The 25,959-nt window shown below is 43.6% G+C and overlaps 1 protein-coding gene across 7 annotated transcripts in view; it reads left to right on the top strand.

Annotated features, from left to right (window-relative positions):
• The window catches only part of SLC39A10 (solute carrier family 39 member 10), a 147,399-nt gene that overhangs the window by 82,586 nt on the left and 38,854 nt on the right, over nt 1-25,959 (top strand). For 6 of the 7 annotated variants that reach the window (XM_033944670.1, XM_033944664.1, XM_033944668.1 and 3 more), the window contains exon 7: nt 17,014-17,373. In XM_033944670.1, the coding sequence (XP_033800561.1) occupies nt 17,014-17,373 (360 nt within the window). The remainder of the gene's footprint in view (nt 1-17,013; nt 17,374-25,959) is intronic. The other variant, XM_033944665.1, reaches the window with a different exon arrangement.

Below are 25,959 nucleotides of genomic sequence, written 5' to 3'. Positions count from 1 at the left end.
AAGCATCATCCTCCTCATTCACATCTATCCTATGCTTCCTGACATAAACGATCTTTGCATTGTTCCTCATCAGATCGTTACCAACGACATCGAGGAAGTTCTCTCCGATCCCACTGTCACCTGGGATTTATGACTCTGATCTCTCTCGTGGCCACACTGATTGATTCTGAAGGTGATCCTACTTTATCTGCTCCTGAATCATATGACATTCCTTCAGAGCCATCTCCTCCTCTTCCTAGAAGACGATCTCCTCCTGAGGGACTTTCCTTTACTAGATATATTAGACAATTGGGAAAGGCTCTCCCTGTCAAATTAGAGGCTGACACTGAGCCTAAAACAGAGCTCCTAGATGTCATGGATTTTGATTAGCCTCCTAAGGAGCTTCTTAAGTTGCCTTTACTTAGTCTACATAACATAACATCATATTTCTATACTGCATAACCTTAAGTTCAGTGCGGTTTACAAAAGTTATGCATAATAACAAAAGAAGAAAGCATTAGAGATTTAATCGACCAAATATTCTGAAAAAAGATAAGTCTTCAGTTATTTTCTAAAATGCTCATAAGAATGAGATGAGAAGAACAATGGTCAAAAAAACTTAACATGGAAAGCTACTTGAAATGACTCCTGTAGCTCCTAGAAAGACTACTCACAGTATCCTTCAAACCAGAAAATATATGCCAAGAACGGCATTTGATGCATTTGAACTAACCATCTGCCATGTCTGTGGCTATGAGGTGTCTTACTTGGCTGCGAGTTTCTGATATGAATATTAATCTTCAAGATCACTTAGTCAATATCCCTTGTCTTGGTGAAGAACTCTTTGGCGACCGCATAGAGGTAGCTACTCAAAAGCTTACTCAGCATGAGTAAAATTGGACTTTTTAAACAGATCTAAGACTGAGTCAACATTCTAAGCCTGTTGCAAAACCTACTTATTCCTACAAGAGAAGGTTTCCAGCCACATCCTGTTCTACAAAACCTCCACCACAGAAGAGACAAAAACAGACCTCAGAAGACTTGGTCTTCAGCCCCTCAAAAGCCAGCTCAGTCTTTTTGATGTGCTTCTAGAGAACATGGCAAAAATTTATTCTTCTCAGGCTCTTCCCCAGCCCATCGAAGGTCGACTGCAATTGTTTCATCGGTGCTGGATTCTCATCACTACAGATTCCTGGGTCCTACTAAGTCATCAAGGAGTGTTATCTCCATTTTGCAATCATTCTCCCGAACCACCCTCCAAGAGAGTTTTCTTTCACATCTCAACAGCCGTCCCTTCTTCAGGAAATTGAAGCTCTGCTTCAACTAAATGCCATCGAAGTGGTTCCCTGTCTCAGAAAAATCAGCGGTTCTACTCAAAGTATTTCCTAATTCCAAAGAAGACAAGAGATCTTTGTCCAATTCTTGACCGCTGAGCTTTAAACAAATATTTAGTCAAAAAGAAATTTCACTTGCTATCTTTAGGGTCACTATGCCCTCTTCTAGAACAAAATGATTGGCTATGCTCTTTAGACCTCAGAGGCCTGCACCTCAAAGAGGCCTACACACACATATCCATACATTCTAAGTACAAAATTTTTCTGTGTTTTCAAATAGCTCATCAACACTTCCAGTACAAAGTTCTTCCATTCAGCCTGGCTTCTTCTCCAAGTGTATTCACCAAGTATCTAGTGGTCATAGCAGCAACCCTTCAAACTCATGGGTTTCAAGTGTTTACATATCTAGATAACTGGGAAATAAAAACTACATCTCTTCAAACAGTACACAATTTTTCTTCAGCTTCTAGGGTTCGAAGTCAGCTTCCCAAAGTTATAGCTTCAACCTTCTTAACTGCTACAGTTCATAGAAACCCTATCCAACATCATTCATCTAAAGGCATTCTACCTCAACAAAGACAAGACACTTTGCTTCAGCTTTGTAATTGAGTCTTTACTTTACAAACCATCTCAGCGAGACTGTGCATAGGTCACATGGCCTCCACAGTTCATGTTACCCCTCCTTCAAAAGACTTCATCTCAGATCAGCTCAGTCTGATCCTGCCACATGGCAGAGAGGGCAATCTGGAGCCGACTGGCAATGTGTAGGTATGTGCCAACCCACCTGCCGGATAGCTGTTTACACATTCCCTCCTCACACCCTCACTTCACTCATCTTGCCTCTCTCGCAAGTGCTTCCTAGCCTCGCTAGGCTTCGCCACTGTTATACTCATTCCCGAGCCTCGCCTACACATCTCTCGCACCCTCTTCAAGCCTTGCCTCTAAAATACTTACCCACAGCAGTTTGCGATGCACCTAGCCACTTCTTGCAGTGCAGTGATACATCATTTGAGAACCACTGACCTAGAGTCTTGGAAGCAAGAAGCGTGTCTCATATTATATTTTTACCATGCTTTGTAAACTTTGGTTTGCCATCTTTGTCAGACAATATTTGCCATGCTGTCTTTTACCATACTTTGTCTGTAAATATGGTGCAGTGGATAGAACTGTAAATTCCAATCCACACTGCTCCTTGTGACCCTGGGCAGGTCGCCAGATTCCCCATTGTCTCAGGTACATTAGATTGTGAGCCCATCAGAACAGACAAGGAAAAATGCTTAAGTACCAAAATAAATTCATGTAAACCGTTCTGAGCTCCACTCGGAGAACAGTATAAAAAATTGAATAAATAAATAAATATTTCCTGCTCCTCAGCTAACTTTGAGTCAGTTCAGTGGGAACGGGAGCAAAGGGAGATTGTTTCTGTCCCAATACTATACCATTCATATACTGTATCTGGGAGATTGTTTCTGTCCCAATACTATACCACTGATATACTGTATCTGGGAGATTTTGTCCAGTCTTGTGATTTATTTTAGTTTCCATTGGAAAATCCGATGGTCCCTGATGCAGGCTATTTCTGAAACTTGACCAAGTCAGGTTCTTCAGTGAAATATTCTGTATGCATCATTGGGTCACCTTTTCTGCTTTTGATTAATTTACAGATAATTTCAGCATAAGTATTGCTTGCATGCTAGTTAATTGATTTTATTCTCTTTGGACCATATCCTTTGAATAAGGAAAATGTCATTCAGTTTTGCCTACTGATATTCCTGTTGTAGTAATATTTCTCCGAGAATAAGCAGGCATAATATTCTCACATGTGGGTGACATCATCCTCGGAACCTAGTATGGATACTGTCAAGTGCACTGTCATTTAAATCTTTAGGCAGTGCCCATACCACACGCATGTTGGTATCTTCTCACCCAACGTCAGCTCGTAGAACAATCAGTTCTACAGGCTGCTTCCCATGTCACTGCTGTTAGGGCTCTGCGCATGTGTCAATCACTCACTGAGCGATTGATGGTCGCTTTTGCATGCAAATGGTTTGCACCGTGCAAATCATTTGCATGCAAACTTGATAACACATCGATCGCTGCTGGAGAATTGGCCAACAGTGATCTAGTCGATATCTTTAGTGCATCTAGCCCATAGTCTTTAGTCACACAGTCTTCTGTCTGTATTCAAGTATCTGATGATGGTGCAAGAACAGTGGCAGTCTTTTTAAAGACTTCTTCCAGTGTCATCTATCTAATTATCAAAGGTTTATGTTTCAGTAATCTCTTTGTTTGAGTACACGGCCATAATCTCATGTTCAATGATAAATGCATGTTGTTCCATGCCAGCAATTAACTAGTGACACATTTTCACCATATCTATCATATCTCTGGAAGGCCAAGTGATCTGGGTCTTCTCGGACAATGTTACAGCAGTGGCCTATCATTTGCCAGGGAGGCACCAGGAGTGCCCTTCTGGGTCTGGGAGCCCGCTTGCTTTTCTCTTGGGCGGAACGTCATCTGCAGGCGCTCTCGATGGTGGGAGTGAACAATGTCCAAGCCGACTTTCTCACAGGCAAAACTTGGATTTGGGCGAGTGGACGCTGTTGTAGACGGCATTCCAAGCCATTGTTTGCTGCTGGGGTCGGCCACAATTTGACCTTATGGCTACAGCAAAGAACAAAAAGGCGGACAGGTTCTTCAGTCAAAGATAAAAGCCTGAAAGCACGGGTCTGGACACTCTTATCCCAGCTGTAGCCACAGAGCATACTTTTATAAGTCCCCTGTGGCCCATGATTGGCCGAATCCTTCAAAAGATCGCAAGTCATTGGGGAAAGGTTATTCTCATAGCTCCATACTGGCCTCACAGAGCGTATTATATGGATCTGGTGCTTCTTTGGTCTTTGACCTAGGGGCCGCCACAGGAGCGGACTGCTGGGCACGATGGACCAGTTGTCTGACGGCAATTCTTTTGTTCTTCAGATAGGTCTCAGGCTCAAGTTACAGGTGCATCTGGATCTTCTTTCCTAGGGTCCAGTGTGCCTTAAAGATCCGAATCACATTGCTCTTATGGCTTGGCACTTGAATGCGAAGTGTTAGCAAGTAAGAGGCATTTGGAGGTAGTCAATACCACTCTCCTCAAATTTAAGAAGCTAACAATAATCTCGGCCTATGTTAAGGTGTGGCAGACTTTTCCAGCAGTGGTGTGCCCAGAAAAATGTGGAGCCAATTTCTCCAATTTCTGTGGTGTTGGTTTTTCTTCAAGCTGACTTTGGCAAAGGATTTATGGTGGCTTCCCTTCAGATCCAAATTGCCAGGCTCTCTTTTTTTCAGAGCTCATCCAGACATAGCTAGATTTTTGAAGAGTGAACTTCACATCAGACCTTTGATTAAAGCCCGTTCCCTTCATGGGATCTTAATGTGGTTCTGCGGGGATTCAGACAAACTCCGTTTGAGCTGCTGAAGGAAGTGTCGCTGATGGATTTGATGCTCAGGATAGTTTTTCTAGTGGCTGTGACCTTGGCAAGATGGGTCTCGGAACTCTAGGCGCTTTCATGTAGACAGCCTTTCCTTAAAATCTCTGATACTGGAGTCTCTTTACAACACCATTCCTTCGTTCCTGCTTAAAGTTGTTTGTGTTTCATGTTGATCAGGAAACTCGATTACCAGTGTTCCAGAACCCCAGGTTCCAAGAAACAGGACCAGATTTTGAAGAAGTTGGATATGAGAAGAGTACTACTTCAATATCTGGAGGTCAGCAACGAGTTTAGGCTCTCTGACCATCTAATCCAGCTAAGCGAGGTGCACCTGCTTCCACGGCCATGATTTCCAAGTGGATCCGAAGGACCATTTCATCAGCATGCATTGTTTGTGGGAAACAGTCCCCTGTTTCCATGAAGGCACATTCGACCATAAGTGTAGCTTTGTCGTGGGCAGAAGCTAAGGCAGCCTCTCCAGTGAAGATTTGTACGGCAGTGACTTGGTCCACTCTACATACATTGGTTATGTTTTACAGAGTGGATGTGGTGGCAAGGGAGGACTCTGCCTTTGGGTCCTCAGTGCTAAGTGCTGGTGCAGTCATCCTGCCCTAGATTTCTGGGACTGCTTTTGTACGTCTCGCTTGTCCAAATTGTCACACCTTTTACACTGGAAAAAGAGATTAGGTTCTTATCTTGCTAATATATTTTCCGTTAGATAGGTGTGTCGTTCTGAACCCCTGCCCTGCTTTTTATTTATTTATTCAATTTTCTATACCATTCTCCCAGGGGAGCTCAGAACGGTTTACATTAATTTATTCAGGTATTCAAGCATTTTCTTTCCTGCGCCTTCCTACTGTCTCATTAAGAATGTTGTTCGCCAAATCTGTTATTTGGAGGCCAGTTAATCCTTTGGGCTATGAAAAGTAATTTATTACTGGTATATTTGGGGGTATTATTTGTACTTCTTTGATGCTTATGCTGGCATGTTTGTTGCTTTGTTTGATTGTTCATAGTTCTTTTTTTTTTTTTCCACTGCAACACTTTGTAATTTCTTTATTCATTTTTAAACTTACATCAGTGTACAGTAAATATCAACCAAATATAATACATCATCACTTGAAAAATTTTCAATATCATACACCAAGAAGATTTAACCCCACCCCTCTCCCAAATTCATATACAACTAACATATACCACATGAAAATAATATCTTACAACAATCATCTATATATTCTTAATGGAAAAACAAGAAATCCCCCCCCTCAAATCCACATGTGTATTAAGATTGGGAAAAGTGTAACTTATTCATTACTATAATTTAATAAAGGTCCCCACACATTCTTAAATTTATTATAATAACCTTTTTGAACAGCCAACGCTCTTTCCATTTTATACACATGACAAACTGAAGACCACCAAAAACAATAATTCAGTCTTTTACAGTCCTTCCAATTATGTGTTATTTGTTGGATGGCAACTCCTGTTAATATCAATAAAAGATTGTTGTTATTAGCAGATATTTGACATTTAGCTCTCATAGACATGCCAAATAAAATTGTGTCATATGACAATTCTACATGGTTCTCTAACAAACAATTTATTTGATCCCAAATAGACTCCCAAAAAGCCTTAATGAATGGACAATAAATGATCTAAAGTTCCAGCTTCAAGATGACAATGCCAACATCTATTAGACTTAGAGCAATCCAATTTTTGTAAACGAACAGGGGACCAGAGTGCTCTATGCAACAGGAAAAACCATGTTTGCCTCATAGATGCAGACATTGTACACTTCATCCTCCAGGACCAAATACGTGGCCATTGAGACGCACTAATTTGATGCTTAATCTCAATGCTCCAAATATCTCTAAGTCCAGTTTTTGGTTTCTTATTTAAATAGCCAGATAATAATTTATACTACTGTGCGGCCTGGTGACCCAGGAAGTCTGCCTGAAAGCATAAAAAAATCCAAATTAAATTGATTATTAAGAGATTTCCATTCAGGGAACCCTGCCTGAATAGCCTGCTTCAGTTGCAACCACTTATAACTTTGTTTTTTTATCTAGACCAAATTTAAGTTGCAGCTGTGAAAAATCCAGCAGTTTGCCATTAGATATAACATCATTTAAGGTTTGTATACCTGCTTTAATCCAATCCTTCCAGACAGGGGAAGATAAGCAGGGAGACCTAAGACCTCGGTGCTGGCCTGTTCCCCTATTACGGCGGTGGCGGCTTGTTCCCCAATGGTGGTGGCTTGGGGGAGGGCAGGGAGAAATAAAGAAAGAAAGGGGGAGCCAGAAAGAAAGAAGGGAGACGGGACACAGACAGAAAGGGGCATGGAGAGAGAAAGACAGAAAGAAATGGCGGGCATGGAGAAAGAAAAAAAGAAAGAAAGCGGGCACGGAGAGAGAGAGAAAGACAGACATATAGAAAGAAAGGGGGCATGGAGAGAGAGAGAAAGAAAGAAGGGGGCAGGGTGAAAGAAATAAAAAGTTGGGGGAGGGAAGGAGACAGATGCCAGACCAGGGGAAAGAAAGGAAGGAGGGAGGGAGAGAAAGGAAAGAAAGAGAGAGAAGGGAAGGTAAGACATGGAAACAGATTTTGAAAAGAAAGCAGAAAAATTGAATATTAAGTTAATGCTAAAGATTGTTCATAGTTCTTATGTTACTTGGTTTGCACAGAACAGATTTATTGGTTTGGGAAGTTTTCCCATTTCCCTACATCATCTTATTTCAGAAGAGCTCTTGCTTGCTTGGGCACTAACTGTAGGTGGCAATAGAGCTCTCAGTGAAGTAGGAGGGTTATAGAAGAAAAATCCAGATTGGATTCCTTCTGCAGAGACTCGTGGCCATGAGGCGATAACCCACCTGTCCAGAATGACATAACCTATCTACTGGAAAAGATATTAGCAAGGTAAGAACCTAATCTCTTTATTCCTGAAGCCCACCCTGTCAGATGTTTATTTGCCTGCTTGCTGCCTCAAATATGCGGGAGAATCTGGACATCTTGTTTCTTTCCTTTATCTAATTTTGTCAAGGATAGAGGATGTGACTGCCCCGTTGAATAATATAAGGGAGTATCTGTAGAATCTCCGATACTCTTAGTGCAGGTTGCAGTCAGGTTGGTGACTTGTTTATTTTCACCTTGTTATGTATTGCAAATGGTTAAGTTTGTTTCATCGGTTTGATGTTAATGATATGAACAGAACAGACATAGGAAGAGGTATGGCCAGTAGGAAAAGGGAGGTATTGATGCCCTTGTATAAGACTCTGGTGAGACCTCATTTAGAATATTATGTACAATTCTGGAGACCACATCTTCAAAAAGATATAAAAAGGATGGAGTCGGTCCAGAGTAAGGCTACTAAAATGGTGCGTGGTCTTCATCATAATGCGTATAGGGACAGACTTAAAGATCTCAATATGTATACTTTAGAGCAGTGTTTTTCAACCTTTTTTGGGCAAAGGCACACTTGTTTCATGAAAAAAATCACGAGGCACACCACCATTAGAAAATGTTAAAAAATTTAACTCTGTGCCTATATTGACTATATATAAAGTAATTCTCTTGAATAGGAATCAAATAAACACAAAGAAAGTATTTTATAATGCTGCCACCGCCAACAACACCGTTGGCGGCGGTGGCACTCAAGTGGCTAAAGAGCCGCAGTTTGCCGGCCTAGGGACAACACTGGAGGGTGGCCAGCTGTGCACCCCCTTGGGATGTAAACCCGGGGTGGGGCAGACCGCCCCCCCCCACCCTGGTATGCCACTATCTGTACCTCACTCCCTCCCTATGACCAAAAATTCTCCTTTCTTCTATTCCCCGTGTACACAACCATCTCTTTCCCTCCCTTCCTCTCTCCAAAGTCCATGCCTTCTGTGTCCAAACACTCATTCCCTCCCCCACCTCAGCATCTCTTTCCCTCCCTTCCTCTCTCCCAAGTCCATTTCTTCTGTGTCCAAAAACGCATTCCCTCCCCCACCTCAGCATCTCTTTCCCTCCCTTCCTCTCTCCCAAGTCCATTTCTTCTGTGTCCAAAAACGCATTCCCTCCCCCACCTCAGCATCTCTTTCCCTCCCTTCCTCTCTCCCAAGTCCATGCCTTCTGTGTCCAAAAACCCATTCCCTCCCCCACCTCAGCATCTCTTTCCCTCCCTTCCTCTCTCCCAAGTTCATGCCTTGTGTCCAAAACGCACTCCCTCCCCCCTTTTGTGTTCCGTGTTTGCCTACCAGCCCATCTTTGCAACTTTCTCAGCAAAACGAAGCTCAAGCCGCGAGGCTTGTCTTCTGCTTCCTGTCTGCCCTGCCGCACACAAATAGCCGAACGGAAGTATTCTCCGACGTCAGCGCTGACGTCGGAGGGCAGGCTTTGCTTAAGCCCTCCCTCCGACGTCAGCGCTGACATCGGAGAACGCTTGCGATCGGCTATATGTTAGCTGCAGGGCAGGCAGGAACAGAAGACGAGCCTCGCGGCTCGAGATGTATTGAACTCAGCAGGTCCCCCGTTCAGCTCTCTCCTGTCCACGTGGGGCGGATCGCCCCTCTCCCTAGACTGGTGGTACTGCCCTGATGGCGGCCCTGACCGTACGGCACACCAGGCAACATCTCGCGGCACACTAGTGTGCCGCGGAACAGCGGTTGAAAAACACTGCTTTAGAGGAAAGGTGGGAAAGGGGAGATATAAAAGAGACATTTAAATACCTACGTGGCGTAAATGCGCATGAGTTGAGTCGAGTCTCTTTCGATTGAAAGGAAGCTCAGGAATGAGAGAGAATAAGATGAAGTTAAGAGGTGATAGGCTCCAAAGTAATCAAAGGAAATACTTTTCTACAGAAAGGGTGGTAGATGCGTGGAACAATCTCCCAGAAGAAGTGGTGGAGAAGGAGATTGTGTCTGAATTCAAGAAGACGTGGGATAGGCATGTGGAATCTCAGAGAGAGAGAGAAAGAAATAATGGTTACTGTGGATGGGCAGACTAGATGTGCCATTTGGCCTTTATCTGCCATCATGTCCCCGCATCCGTCCCTATTCTGTTTCTAGGGCTGACCATCTGCTTTGGTGCAAACTGACTGATTGGAGGACAGCCCAGAGAGATGGGAGGCAAAGCAAAAGAATGCTACTTAGACTCTACAAGAATTCTCACAGAAATAGGCTGACTACCGAAGGTTCAGGAATAATGTGTCTGTCTACTAGAAAGAATATTACCAGGGTAAGAATCTAATCTTTCCATGCTTCCATGGTCTCATGGACTACATCAAATTCAGTGGGCTGTATTTGATCCCTGGACCACACGTTGCCCACACCTATGATAATATTTGAGCAGAGTGGACTCAGTTTCTACATGGAACAATATGAATGTTATACATTAATATATTTTTACTTTTAAAATGATTCTGCAATTTTGAAATAGCTAGGAAGAAATAGTTAAATAATCTTAAAAATGTTAATTTAAAAATAATGCTTTCTTTAATTTGCAGCTTGACCTGTGGTGCTCAGGTCAAGAGGTAAAGGAGAATGTGAAATTTTATTAGGAAGAAAATGGAAAATTTAATGCAATTGCTATTTAAGTATGTGGCACATAGTATATGTCGGGGCTCATTTTCAAAGCACTTAGACGCAAAATATCATAGTAACCTATGCTACTTGGTGTGTCTAAGGGCTCCTTTTACTAAGCTGTGATAGCGGTTTTAGCGCGCGCTAGACCTTAACGCCAGCATTGAGCTGGTGTTAGTTCTAGCCGCGTAGTGCAGGTTTAGCACGTGCTAAAATCCTGCTTGTGCTAAAACTGCCATCACAGCTTAGTAAAAGGAGTCCTAAGTGCTTTGAAAATGAGACCCATTGTGTACTTTGAATACAAAGCTGTTATTTAAGCTGAAAAAATTGAATGGTTATATTTGTATAATCTATTGCTTATGGATTTCTGACATATCTCTCTTTCAGTGACACATTGGATATTATATAAGCCAGTAATGTTCTTTTATTACATATGTGTAAATCATAAGTAGGATTTCCCTAGCAACAGCAGCAGATGAATCCAGAGACCAATGGGATAGCTCACATCTATCAGCAGGTGGAGATAGAGAAACTATTAACAGGTGTTCTTATTTGCTGGCACTCCTCCTGTCTCATCAGTATTCTCTATCTCCCAGCAGGTTGAAGTCGCTATTCAACTAGCTCCTGGATTCTAGCTGTGACTGGAACTTTATTACCTCCTGTTGAGATTTTTCTCTTCAGTGAGACAGGGGTGTCCGGCTAAATGGTGCCGGCTTTAGAGGTTACACTTGGGTCCCCCTTGTCCCTGCCTCACCCTCCCTTCAATGATAGAGGGTTTAACTTGGTCTCTAATTTTTTTCTTCTTTCCCTTTTAAAAAAAAAAAAGAAAAGAGACCGCATTTGCTATGTATAATTCTGCCCTGTCTTTGGGCTCAGCCAGGGTCTACCGGCTCTGCAAGCCCTGTCCACCAGGTTGTGAGTATTTCTTTTTATGTTACATCGGTGGATTATAATTTCTGGTGATGTTGGAGCTGGGTGTGTTAGTTTTTTGACGTTGTCTTAGAGCTGCGGGTTTTGTTGGTGATCTTATGTTTGGTGATTTGTGAAAACTGAAGTGGTGTGGTCGCGTGGCTCAACCATGGGATGATTTATTTCTCAGAGGCTACGCTTTGTTAAATTTCGATGTAACTGGTCTTGTTCGATGGAGGGCTCCCTGCTGTTGCTAGGGAACGTACGTTTGTATATGCAATCTGGTTTATTTTGAAAATTTTTGGGCTCAGTTAAAAAAAAAAAAAAAAAAGTTAGGGCCGGTGCCTTCCCGCGCACGGGAGGTGCGAGCTTGTCTTCGTGCGTGGGCGGGAAAAATCCTGACTGTTACGGCCTGGTCACTTAGACTGCCATTGCACGGCGTATCCTGCACCTGTGTGTAATTGCTCTGCGGGTGTCTGTTTATGGAGCCGGTGCCTTTCGGAGGCCCGGATGCTCTCGCTTGTGCTCCGACGCTGGCGGGAGCACCGTGGCGTCTTTGTTGTCTGTTTTGACATCTCTCCTCTCGCTGCGCTTTCTGCGAGCTCCCGATTGCTGGACATGGCCGCTTCTGCGAGTTGCAGTTGCCAGTAATGCGGCCATAGACTCTCTCCCGAGGCTGTTGTTTGGGCCTATCTGTGTTTTTTCGGGCATGGGAGCCGTCCTGACTGGCCAGAGGGCATTGGAGAGGGGGTGACATGGTGTGCTTGGCTCCTGGGTTGCAGATTGTTCCTGCACTGGAGCGGCAGCAGTCAGATTGTCACTGACGGAGGTCAGCAACGGGGGGATATCCGGATCTGGGTTCAGATCTCTCCTCCTCTCTCCCGGGGTACCTGTCTGGTGCTTATGCAGTTTGTCTGCTTTCCTCTTCCTTGCTCCTTCGGGTTGCGCGGCGGGGGTCTGCTAGCGCTATGGAAATTACTTTTTATCCTAGCGTATTAGGTTTTCCTGGTGAGATGCTACCTAAGGCTGGAGTGGGGTAGCCGGGTGGTGCCTTGCCTTTTCCGACGGGCAGGGCTAGGTTTTCTTATTTCAGGAGTGATGCAAGGTCCTGTGTTTTACTGGCTTCTATGCAGTCTTATGAGGCTACCATCTTCTCCTGCCGTATGGGGCTGTACACCCTATTTTTCCAGGTTGTTTGAGGGTTCATTTCACCTTGCAGTGACTCTCAGTAGGGGACACCAGGGCTATATGTCAGTTTGAATATTCCCTGACGTTTTTTCTTTTGGAATGGGTGTCTTATCTTTCAGACATCCGGGTCAGTATACTTTTCCTAAGGGCACTCTTTCTTTGTTTCTGAGGGGGCCTGGACTTCGGATTTCCATGCTTATCATGCTGGTTTCTCCTATCACCATTTTCTCATGGCACATTCTAGATAGGCTCCCCGACCAGACAAGACGGGCTGTACAGCTCCTTTTAACCTAGAGCCGGTTAACTATTCTATCAAACCCGCGGAGGACGCGCGCTATGTGGCTGTTAGCCTCATCCCTGAAGCTCTCATTAGCGATCTGAGCTTTGTCTGATACCTTTAAGGATGCTGTTGTTTTCCACGAGGCGGTAGATGCAGCCTCTTGATTGAGTCTAGTGCGTATTCACTTTAATGGACATACGTATTTAGCTCATGTTGCATGGGGTTAGGACTGTTTTCATGGGTTCCAGTATATTCCTCTTTACATTGTGACACTTGATTTTTCCTAGGAGACTCTTCTTGCAGATCCGGCAGTCTCATCCTGACATTCCCTGACCTTCTGCACTTCATTCCGAGGAGATCTTGACTTCTTCCAATGACTCTTCAGGCTTTCTCATGAGGGAGAAGACGCTGTTATGTCTGGTCAGGGGGGTGTGTAGATTTTTCATGATGCTTGCATCTTTGCATCCTCCTCAGGTTTCCAGTTCGTTCTTGGAGTCTCTATGTTTTGTGTTTCCCTTTTCAGTGTTCCTGGTCCTCAGGGCAGTTCTGGTAGTTCTTGTAGTTCTTTGGGAACTAAGGGACGTTGTTCCACTTCCTGCATGGGGCCCGAGACGGGGGCATTGGGCAGGCTGAATCCGGTTCTGCTGAGTTAGTTTCTCGGGGTTACACATTTCTGCATGCAACCTGGGAATATATTTACATTTTCTCTATGGACTCCAAATGGGCACTTGGTATGTCTGCCTCTCTTGGAGCGGCGCTTTCGGTTTTGGCACATGCCATTTCGCCTACCCAAGGCTTCACGAACGTTTTAGGTGATGTGGGCGGTGGTTCCGTTTTGGCAATGCCAGGCGATTCATCTAATTTTTTCTTGACTGCCTACTTGATTCGGACGACTTCCAGTCGGGCCATTTGACTGACACGAAAAGGGTGGTATCTTTCCCTCATTTCTTTACACGTGCATCTTCGAATTTGCACAGCGCTTTTTTTTTTTCTCCTGTACTATTTATAGGTATAACGGGGTGATGTTTTTATTCATTTAGGAGTGACATGTGTTTCTTTCCGTAGACTTGGGCGTGGGGTCTCGGTCTCAGATTGGTCTTCTTCTTCGCTTACCATGACTAAGAGTATGGGATTCGGTATAGTTTCTGGGATCCATATTCCTGACTCCACGGGGAACTTCGGCTTGCTTTCCCCTTCTTACGCTACAGCAGTCGCTGTTGTTCCAGTAGTTCCTGGTATCTCAGGTCTCCAAATTTTTGGTAGGCTCCCCCTGCATCGCTCTATATGTTTGGTGGCTCAGAGCGATTTCTCTTTTCAAGGCATGCCTCGGTCTTTGCTGGACTAGCTCATGACCGCCGATCATTTGGTCAGTATTAGGATGGGGGTATTTCTCTACAGCTTGGGCAGTAGGTGTTGTACTCAGTTGGCAGGTGAAGTTGGTCTGCTTCAATGGGTGGACTTTCATCTTCATCTTCTGGTGGCAGGGTTAGGATAGACTTTCTCTCCGCGGAATCTGAGCATGGCCCATTTTCTTGTAGGTTCCAGTGTACAGCGCTGTGTACGCTCTGGAAAGTGTACATGTTAGTAATAGTGTAATCTTCTGCATCCTGGATGTTGAGGTTTGTGGCTCAGGCGTTCTAGCTCTTTTTCTGGACGTGAGATCTCCCTTGACCTAGACCTCATGGCCTCGTTTCTCAATTCTAAGCTTCCTAGCTTCTTCAACAGGCCCAGGGAGTGGGAGTTAGAGGGGGTGGCTGCATGGCTCCTTTCTCGCCTCTGCCTCCTCTTTTTTTCAGTGTTTTCCGCTGGCTGATGATGGCTTGGTTTTGCCATTTCGAGCTCACTTTCTGGGCACAGTATTTGTAGAATCTCTGGATTGGCGGCGCCATCGTTACTATGCGGATTTGATGAGTCTTTCGACAGCTGGACTAGGAAGTTTCCTGGCGTCTCCGGCTTTGCCCGCCTAGGGTCCGATCCACATGGATATTTGTACTACTTTAGTATTACAACCTAGTTTTTTGGTTAATCTTGGCTGACGTGTACGGGTTATGCGAAGATGGTTGTTTCTTCTCTTATCCAGGTGCTACGGACATCTCCTGTGGCTTCTGCTTCCTGTTGGAGGGTTTTTTCCTTTCTTGGGCGCTTCTTCACGTTTGAACCACTCCAGAGTTCCTTGTTGGCACTAGTGTATTGCCGAGGGCTTAGCGTTCAGTTCCCTTCAGTTTCTGGTGTCATTCTTGGCTTGTTACAGGGACTAGGTATATGGCCCTTCGCTGACTTCTCAGCTTCCTGTAGTTCAGTTCCTGAACAGAGTGCGGTATATTCATGCGCCTCGTAGAAAGCCCGGTTTGGAGTACAATCTTCACGTACTTTTTCTAAGTTATCGATAGCTTCATTTTAGCCTTGTCCTTTGGGACTCTAAAGAGCTGTGCCGTTGACCATGAGATTCCTTGTGACCATGGCTTCAGCTCTGCAGTTGCGATGTTGCAGGCCTTGTTCAACGGGGATTCCTATTTCTTTTTTCCGTCATATGGGGTATCAGTTCGGAGGGTACCACTATTTCTTTCTAGGGGGGTGTCATCCTTGCTTTTACGTCATGCTCGCTTTTCCTTCCTTCTTCCTAGGAGGAGATAGTGGGAGCAGTGCTTTTATTCACTACATTTTTTGAAACGTATGTAGCATTCTCCGCGAGCTCGGTTTCTAACTACTGTTAGTTGTTTATATTTCCTTTTTGTATTCTTCAAGAGACGCCTCAGGCGTATGGCGGCGTCCGATACCTACCTCGCTCAATGGGTCCAGAAGGACATTATTTATGCTTGCCTGCTGGCAGGGGAGCGAGTGGCGAATGAACTTCATGACCATTCTGCTGGAGCGATGGCTACTTCTTGAGCTCGGCCCAGAGGTTGTTTCCTTGGAGGATATTTGTCTCGCGGCTAATTGGTCTTCCGAGAGTGCCTTCTCTCCGCGTTTATGCATGGATGTGCGGGCACATGCGATAGGGGCTTTTTGGTGCTTCGGTTGTTGCGGAGGCGATGTTTGCTTCCCACCCAGATTGAGGATTGCTTTGCTACATCCCATTGGTCTCTGGATTCATCTGCTGCTGTTGCTAGGGAAGGTAAAATTATGTCTTACCTGTTAATTTTCTTTCCCTTAGACGCAGCAGATGAATACAGAGCCCCACCCTTTCTGGTATTTGGTTGTCGGTTTTTTCGTGTGCGACTTTTAGTGATTGGGTGTTGCTAATGATTGTATTCTGTATCGTTGCTGTTTGCGATGTGTTCTGGGAAAGAAGTTTTTTACATGCTATACCTATTGATGGTTAAATGTGCTTGGGCAAGGAGCTATACTGATGAGACAGGAGGAGTGCCAGCAAATAAGAACACCTGTTAATCAGTTTCTCTATCTACACCTGCTGATAGATGTGAGCTATCCCATTGGTCTCTGTATTCATCTGCTGCGTCTAAGGGAAAGAAAATTAACAGGTAAGACATAATTTTACCTTAAGTGCTTTTATGTTTAGTTTTACTGGAAAATTGAGAAACTTGTTTAATATTTGAGCAGAAAGTTAAGAGATTTGCAAAAGAAATGATGACAGAAAGAAATATTTTTATTTCATGTTGACACAAAAAAGAATTATTGGACTTCTCAACTTAAAGTTTAAAATGTGTAATTCAAGTGATTAAAGACCAACTAATTATCTTTAACAATTTTAGAAGTATGATGCAAATGGTTTTCATTTACAGACACATACCTACAGTATATAAAATAAATCCTTTAAAGTTAATTATATAGTGGACGTCATATAAAAAAAATAAGAGAATGATAGTAATTTGCTGTGGTGTTACTTTAGTTATATTGAATATTGACCCAAAACATAAAAAATATTAGTACTGACAAATAACATGGCAAGTTCAGTTCTCTACTGGAATTATGGTGAATAGTCATCAGTGTATTTCGTTTTTAATAACATCCTAATGAATATCAGTAATGTGACAGATTTAATTGGTAGAAATTGAAAGGGTAAATGAACTCCACTGTGTGATCTTGTCTCATATGTGTTGTCGGGAATGTAGTATGCGACAGAAATGAAATAAGATATTAGACATGTGGTTATTGATCAAAACATTAGTTGGCAGAGGAGCTACTCTTCATGATCTCAATTTTAGTATATTGATATGGCTATTATATCTCTTGTATACAGATGTGTGCTAGGTTTAGTTGAAAATATTTGGGACATGATGCTGTTCAGAAGTTATGAATCCAATGCTTTTCTTTTCTTTTCTTGCTTGAAGTAGGAGCAGATGATTCCGTTTTCTCCGATGAAAGACTGAATGAAACAGAATTAACAGATGCTGAGATTCAGCAAGAATCCCTTTCAAAAACATTCATTTCAATAGAGGAAGAAAAAATGATGCAGCCCTCTCTCAGAGATGAGTCCCATGTATATCATGATCTTGATTTTCATGATGGGGGATACAATAGCCATGATAAAACTGTTCCGCCTAAGAAGCAAAGGCACCATAAACACTCCCACCATTCTCATGGTCACTGCCATTCTGGAAAAGACATGAAGGATACTGGAATATCCAGCATAGCTTGGATGGTAATCATGGGGGATGGCATGCACAACTTCAGTGATGGATTAGCAATTGGTAAGGAAATTAGCTGAAAGTTATATACAATGTGAAAATCCAATCTACATATGAACTTTTCTTTCCCTAATCTAACTACACCCCCCAAGGATGCTGCTTCCTTCTGTGACTAAAAATCTGCTCATCGATTTTAGCTGCACTGATGATGGATATTTTTCGGACATCCTACTGTATTAACATTTGGCTTGGTAGGGGAGAGGAGGAGAAAAGACAAGGTTGGGGAAGAGAGAGAGAGAACCAGATGAAATTAAACTGAAGGTTCCTCAGTTTTGGTTTAGAAGATGATTTTTTTGTGGGAAGCGGGAAGGGTTAGAAAAACAAAATTCCTGCCCCCCCCCCAAAAAAAAAAATAAAAAAATAAATAAAAATTAGTGATCCATTTTAGATACTAAAGAACAGAGGTTTCCAATCCAGTCCTCAGGATTTACCCAGCCAGTCAGATTTTCAGGATATCCACATGAATATGCATCAGATAAATTTGCATGCACCTTAATTGTATGCAAACTTATTTCATACATATTTATTGTGTGTATTCTTTGCTAGGTGTTTCCTGAGGACTGGGTTGAGAATCACTGCTACAGAAAAAATATGTTTTTCTCTGGAAACGAGCAAGATAGCAAGTCCTAACAATATTGATGATCTTTCCACAGAGCCTACACAGGGAGAGATGCTCTATCACACATATGCATTTGTCCACATTAAATTTCAGCTGTCATTTGGATGTCTAGTCTTCTGCAAGTTTTCACAGTCCACATGTGATTTAAGAAGTTTGAATAGTTTTGTGTCATCTGCAAATTTAATCACTTCACTTGTTCCAATTTCCAGGCCAATTATAAATATGTTAAATGCCATCAATCCCAATACAGATCTCTGCAACACTCCACTTTTCATTCTCCTCCATTAAGAAAAATGGCCATTTAATCCTACTCTCTTTTTTTGTTCAACCAATTCCTAATCCCCATAGAACATTGCTTCCTATCCCATAACTTTTTAATTTTCTTAGGCGTCTTTCATGAGGAACTTTGTCAAAAGCTTTCTGAAAATCTAGGTATTCTATATCAACTAGGTTACATCTATCCACATGTTTTTTTCACTCCTTCAGAGAAATGAAGCAAATTGATGAGGCATGTCTTCCCTTGATTGAACCCATGCTGACTCTGACCCATTAAACCATGTTTGTCTACATGTTCTGTAATTTTATTCTTTATAATAGTTTCCACTATTTTGCCCAGAACTGAAGTCAAGCTTTTTATAATTTCTCAGATCATCCCTGAAACCTTTTTAAAAAATCGGTGTTACATTGGCCACCCTCTAATTTTCAGATACTACGAATGATTTAAATGACAGATTGCAAATCACTAACAAAGAATCAGCAGTTTTATATTTGAGCTTTTTCACTACTCTGGGTTGTATACCATCCAGTCTAGGTGATTTATCACTCTTTGACTTGTCAGTTCAGCTCAGTATGTCTTCCAGGTTCACCAAGATTTTTCATTTCCTTCAATTTGTCACCCTTGAAATCAGATTTATATCTCAAGCAAGGAGGCAGGAAAGTAGGATGTAGAGAAGACCAGTATTTTAGGCTCAATCTTTATTCACAACAAAACATGGAAGGGTGTCCCAGAAGAATTCAGTGTGGTAGATCTCTTACAACTTCTTCAATAAAGACCAAAGCAAATTAGATGGAATGCTTCTTAGCTCGGTACAGTGTGCAACTTTGACACTATCGGGTGTTAAGGCAGAGAAACATTCAGTCAATCTTTAGGGAATTGCCTCTCAGGAGGTGCATTCATACCAAGATCTTGAAGGGTATCACAGTGTCTCGGCCACACCACTGTTGGGAGAAAGCTTCACTGAAGCACCCTCAGTGTTTTGATGCCTGGTCAGTGTCTTGATGCCCACAGCCATCTCTGATGGCAGTAGCTCCAGACAATCAGAGACCCGGACTTCTCTGAAGAATTTTTCTGGGTTTGATTCTAAGCATTTCTGGAACAATGATTGTGAGTCACATGATTTCTGTATGGAGGGTTCAACTGGATTACGATCAAACCCACTTCTTCCACATGAGAGAAGAAAAATCCCCAACAGGTGCTCTCTCATTCATTGATCTTGTAAGGGAAATGGCTAGAATTGTCCCATTTAAGTGATAGAGGAGGAAGCTTTGGACATACTTCTGTTCCTCGACTCCCCCACTTCTTACCCACCCCCCCCCCTTACTTCCAGTACTCAAAGAAGCTATGACAGTGCTTGACCACAGAATTCTGTGTAGATGAGAACGTGGAAGATTCCTTCTCTAAAGCCCACTAAAAAGAAGGTCAGCTCTATGTTGAGTTTCAAAAGGCTCCCAGATTCAAGAAATAGCAGCTTCCTGATGATTCCATGTTAGCTGAATCCACTATCAGAGCCAAAAATTCCAAAACAAATTCCTTGGCACCTCCATGGAGAGCTCAGACATCAGTCTTTTGTGAGAAAGTTTTCTCAGAACACTGTATTCACTTTTGAGTGTGTATTGGCACCTGGAGTAGAGAGTTGTGTGGGGACAGAAATCAACCCCTCCCTGCCCATCCCCACTGGAATCAGACCCGTCCCCACCCATCCCCACTGGAATTGAATCCATCCCCACAAGTAATCTCTTACATCCCCATAAACTTCAGAAGTAGTTATTTAATTTAATTATGTTACTGAATTAGAGGCTTTGGTAGAGACCCATTTTATTAATTTGGAAATATTAATTGGGAAGAATACATACTTTGTAAATGGGTCTCTGCCAGAACCTCTAATGTAAATCCAATTTAAATACTCCAGCTGATAAGGATCCTTAAGCTATGTCAGCTGAAAACTTCCTCTGAAGGTGACCAAAAGTCCCTTTTACCAAGCTTGGCAGGCAGCAATAGCATCCCTAAGCTACAGATGCTGGCACCTTAGTGGCTCAAGGATGCTACCATCGACTGCTATGCTTGGTAGAAAGTAGTTCTGGCCACCTTTTGGAGGACGTTCTCAGCTGGCGGATCCCTACCAGCTACAGCAAGGGGTCAGCACCGGAGAAATACCAGCTACAGCACTTCAACACCGGAGAAATAAAACTAGAAATGCATTTCCTTTTCTGTTGAACACAATACAAAGACATCTGCTATATACTGTACATTTCCCAAAGGTAACGTATTTCAGTCGATAAATTCTTTTTTTTTTTTTTACCTTTGTTGTCTGGAGATTCATTTTTCCATCAAGTCTGTTCTAGTTTCTCTTTTTTTGCTTTTCTGTCTTCTACATTTCTTCTTCTCTCTCCTCCACCCCCATGTACAACATGTCTCTCTCTCTGCCCCTCCCCCCCTACTGTTCCCCATCTCTCTCGCTCATTTCCTTCCTTGCTGCAAAAGGAGTGGGAAAGGAGAAAGAGAGAGGGTGATCCAGGGCACATTTCTCCCACCTCCACTACTGTCAAGTCCAGCATTTCTCCCTCTTTCATCCCATGGCTCCTGTACAACAGCATCTTTTGCCTCTCTCCACCAGCCCCATGCCCAAACTTCTGTCAACCCTCTCCAACAACATACTGCATCTCTTTCTCCCTCCACCATCATGTTCAGCATTTCTCCCTCTTGCATCCTTTTCCATCTGTCCTACCCTTATCTCCACCACAGCATCCAATATTTCTCCCTCCCTCCTTTCCACCACTATCATGGTCAACCATTCTCCCTCTTTATTCCTTGCCCCATGTACGCCATTTCTCTTTCCTTCCCTCTCTATGCACCTATGTCTAACCATTTTTCCTTTCTCTCCCCTCCCCTATGAGCAGCATCTCTTTCTCTCTCTTTCTAACCCCCCAGTCTGTGCAGCATCTGTCCTTCCCAACCCCCTCCCAGGCCATGTAGCCTCTGTCTTTACCTGTCTTCCAGCCTGTGCATCTGTCCTTCCCTGCCCTCCCTACCCCCAGCCCATGCAGCATATATGTTCTTCCTTCCCTTCCTAGCTCCAGCCCCCCCCCCCCCCAAGTGGGATCCTATGCCACAACCTCTCCAACTCCCGACTCCTCACCTACTCCCGGCCACTGTAATTCAAGAAAGCGTGGGATAGGCATATAGGATTTCTTAGAAAGAGGAAGAGATAATGCTTTTTCAGCCTTCACATGCTGAGGAAAGTTAGATCCTGCTTCCATCAAAAACATTTTACCCTCCTTGTCCAATCCATCATCCTCTCCAGATTGGACTATTGCAATTCTATCTACTTAAGCCTAACTAAGAAAAACCTCCACAGACTCCAACGGATTCAGAATGCCGCGGCCAAGCTCATCTTCGCTAAAAGTAAATTTGACCATGTCTCCCTGCTCCTGGCCAAGCTCCACTGGCTTCCGATAATCGCCAGGGTCCACTATAAATGCGCCTGTTTAACTTTCAAAATCCTATATGGTATCCTCCCTCCCTTTATCCCTCTTTCTTGGAATTCCTCAAACCCTAATACCACCAGACCTTCCCACAAATTAAAACTATCCTTCCCCTTGCTAAAAGACATTTCCCACACAGGAAAGCTAGGGACCTCCCTCCACTTCAAAATCACTGAGCTCTGGAACAACCTTACCTCCCCTCTTCGGAACTTGAGCTCTCTCCAAGTTTTCCACAAACATCTGAAAACCTGGCTTTTCTCAAAAAATGTAAGTCTCCCTCCAACTTAGGAATCAAGGAAACTCTTATATCTTGGCATCCCAAGTCCTCTAAATTTTCTTTACACTTCTACCTCTAACCCTCTGTTCCTTCCTATTTCTCCTACTGTAAACCGCGTCGAGCTCTACGAACGTGGAGATGATGCGGTATACAAACCTAAGGATTAGATTAGATAATACACTTCTCCCTCCGTATTCGCTGTGATAGGGGATTAACAGAACTGCAAATACGGCAAAACCACGAATAACTTTTTTATATGTTATTTGCTGTTTTCTATTAAAAACCATTGTGAATATGGTGAAACCGCGAATAACATGGTAGAAGACCTGGCGTGTTTCTGAAGGAGAGGCAAAACACGGTGAACAAAGTGCTGGGAATCAGCAATTTTCTCTGTAAACACTTGGAATCAGTGATTTCTCTATGCAAGCTGATGTAATTTGCGAGGAGGAGCCAGCAAGCTAAAAACTGTGACTAATCAAAACCGCGAATGCTGAAACCGCGAAGACGGAGGGAGGGAGAAGTGTAGTTACTTTGAATGGGCCATTTGACCTTTATCTGCCATGTTTCTATTTTCGGGCAGCGGCAATGAGGTGAGCCTACTACTGTCGGCCTGCCCCAGAAGTCTTCATACTTTGTCTCCTTCCATTCTTCCCAGTTTAGACAGTGATCTTACTCTCAACCCAGGAATTTCAAAATACTCAATGAGTGCTGCAGCCAAAATCAAGAGTGCTGTTTTTACTGCATTCACAGGAGCCTACTGATAAGAAAGAAGCTGGAATGCCATCTGCATCTATTGGAAATTCTACCAGATTACCCATTGAATGTGTCCTCAAGCTGTCAGCATCAGGAAATACCAAAGAGCTCTCCTTTCTCTTAGATGCCAATTACTAACAATAGAAAAGTTAAGGATGATTTCCCTGGGTACTCAATTCCGTCCCTTCTGAAGGGAGACTAGTTATATTATTTGGACTTATACCCACAAAGTAACATATACATAGTAACATAGTAGATGACGTCAGATAAAGACCCGAATGGTCCATCCAGTCTGCCCAACCTAATTCAGTTTAAATTTTTTCTTCTTAGCTATTTCTGGGCAAGAATCCAAAGCTCTACCCGGTACTGTGCTTGGGTTACAACTGCCGAAATCTCCGTTAAAACCTACTCCATCCCATCTAAACCCTCCCAGCCATTGAAGCCCTCTCCAGCCCATCCTCCCCCAAATGGGGATATATGCCAGTCACAGAAGGCACCTCTGATTAATATAGGGAAACACTATTACTGGTATCCTGTTCTGCCATTTGGCTTTGTATTTCCCTATTTGGAAGACTGACTGGTAAACAGCACATCTTTAAAAGAGGCAGAAAAATTGGTGTGCACAATCACACAGGTTACTATGGTTTATTATAAACTATCCAAGTCTCAACTAAAGCCTTCAACACAATTGAAATGGGAGTTCTATTGGATATTATACAGGTGAAAATATTTCTTCCACAATGAACATCAATCTAGTTTTCATAGTTGTAGCAACCCAAGAGAGCCAGCAGACATTTGCAGGGAACATGTTAGGTCAGATGGCCTTGAAAGTGTGTATAATACTCTAGCACAGTGTTCTTCAACCGCTGGTCCACAGAAATTTCCTGCCGGTCCACAAGGCCAGCATGTGCATCAGGCCCGAGACAGTGTTCTTCAGCCACTGGTCCGCGGTGTGATCGATGCAGCATTATCTTCAGGCCGGCTCCCTCTTCCTCACTGCTGCATTGCACAAAGTCGCAGACAGCAGCTCCTACGTGCGTCATGCACCGGAACCAGAAGCCTTCTCTCTGGCGTCACAACATCAGAGGGAAGGCTTCCAGCGTGCGAGGAGCCGCTGTCCGCGGCTTTGTGCACTGCAGCAGTGAGGAACAGGGAGCCAGCCCGAAGATAACACCGGGGGCGGCATAAAACGACCAGGCAGGAGCAGGCCAGAAGGTAAGGCACAGCATGGACGGAGGGAGACAACAAAGGTAGGGGGAATGATTTTATTTTTGAATTTAGTGATTGAATTGTATCAATTTTGAGAATTTACATTTGCTGTGTCTGTATTTTGCACTATTCAGAAAGAAATGCATTCTTTATCACTTGGTAGACTGGTATAGTCCTTATAAATGGGTAATATGCCTCACTGCTATCAGCAGGTGGAGATTTGAGATCAAACTTGTATATCAGTATAGCATGCCTAACGTGACCATTTATTTTTTTCATCAAAACGGGACATCTGTTATAAAGAATGACACGGTGGTGGTTTACCCGCAGCTACCGCATTTAGCCGAAACCCGCCGAAACGGGGGTAACCCGCCGAAACGGGGGAAGAAAAATAGCAGTCACTGCGGGGACGGGGACAAGGCCATTCACCGCCCCATGGAGCAGTGAATGGTCTTGTCTCCGCAATGAGGCATCAAGGTTCGCGCGGTCACCGCAGCCCCTGCCTGACCGATCAAATCTTAAGCAGCTCCCTCCTTTCACATCACCTTAGTTTGCAGCCTTTCTTTTTCGGCGACCCGCACGCTATCAAAGAGCCGCGCACGAGTGGCTGCTCAGTGTTCAATCTTCTGCTCTGACGCAACCGGAAACAGGAAGTTGCAGCAGAGCAGGAAGATTGAACTTTGAGCAGCCGCGTGTGCGCGGCTCTTTGGGAAAGTGTGCAGATCGCCGAAAAAGAAAGGCTGCAAACTAAGGTGAGGACGGATATAACCATTTTCTGAAGCCTGTTAAAAATGCCAAGGAGATTCTCTCTTCAAAATTCCAGGGCCTGCGGGCTGCTTGTCATTTTGTATGCTGTCAAAATCTTTGATGTACCCCAACTCTTAATGTCGGGCTATGAAAAATGCTTAGCTCAATTTAAGCTTCTCGCAAAAAAGGGCTAACAACTGTAATTAAATCATTAAATTCTTGTCTACGCTTCACATAGAGAAAATTAACTTCCCACCAACCTCATTTTCTACTTGAACATGATTTTTTGGACATGAACACAGTTCAGCTGCAATTACTGCAGAGCTATTCATCCCTAGTTGCTAAAAGATTTGGGACATTAAGACAGCTTAGAGTTATTCAAAATGGGAGTGAAAGGGAAAAGGATTCTGGGCCAAGGGGATGAAGACGGAAAGAAAACCCCACAGCAGGAAAGAAAGGGGAGGACAGGCAGGTGAGCCAGATACTGGAAGCAGGGGTGGGGGAAGAAAAAGGGAAAAAAGCTAGATGGGGTTGAAAAGAAGAGACACACTGGTATGGAAGAGGAAGATAGGGGAAATCTGGGCACAGGAAGGTAACAGAAAGAGGGGAAATTATGTGCATGGGGCATAGAGACAGAGACATAAAGGGGACATGCCATGGGGATGGTATATGGACACAGGGGCGGAGGCAATGGCAGATACATAGGGGAGATATTAGAAATGGGGAAAATAGGAGCACAGAAGCGAGATGGTTTGTGGGGATGGGGCAGGGACCGAGCTCGCAGGCTCCAGTGGCTTGCACAAATTACATTGTAACGTGGCATGAAAATAAGAGGGAGGAAGGTAGATAGATAGGCCACGCGAGAGGAGCTGAAGGGTGGTAGAAAGGAACAGATGGTAAAGAAGGGAGGGAAAGGTGGTGGTGGAAAGGAATAGAACAGACATTGAAGGAGGGTGGAGAGGAACAGACCCTGAAGGGAAATGTGGAAGACAGAGTGGGGAGAAGATGCTGGAAGGGAAGAAGACAGATGCCAGACTATGGGGGAACAGAGGGAAGAAGATGGGTGCTAGACCAATTGGGGGGAGGTGAAGGAAGAGGCACAGTAACAGCAAATGGAAGACGCAGAGAGAAGACACACAGTGGATGGAAGGAATTGAATGAGAAGATGTGGAAAGCAGAAACCAGACAACAAAGGTAGAAAAAAAAAATTCTATTTATTTAT

This window comes from Geotrypetes seraphini, chromosome 5 (genome assembly GCF_902459505.1).
Source record: "Geotrypetes seraphini chromosome 5, aGeoSer1.1, whole genome shotgun sequence".
Lineage (NCBI taxonomy): Eukaryota > Metazoa > Chordata > Amphibia > Gymnophiona > Dermophiidae > Geotrypetes > Geotrypetes seraphini.
The sequence above is the reverse complement of the archived record's forward strand: the minus strand, read 5'-3'. Positions and strand labels throughout refer to the sequence as shown.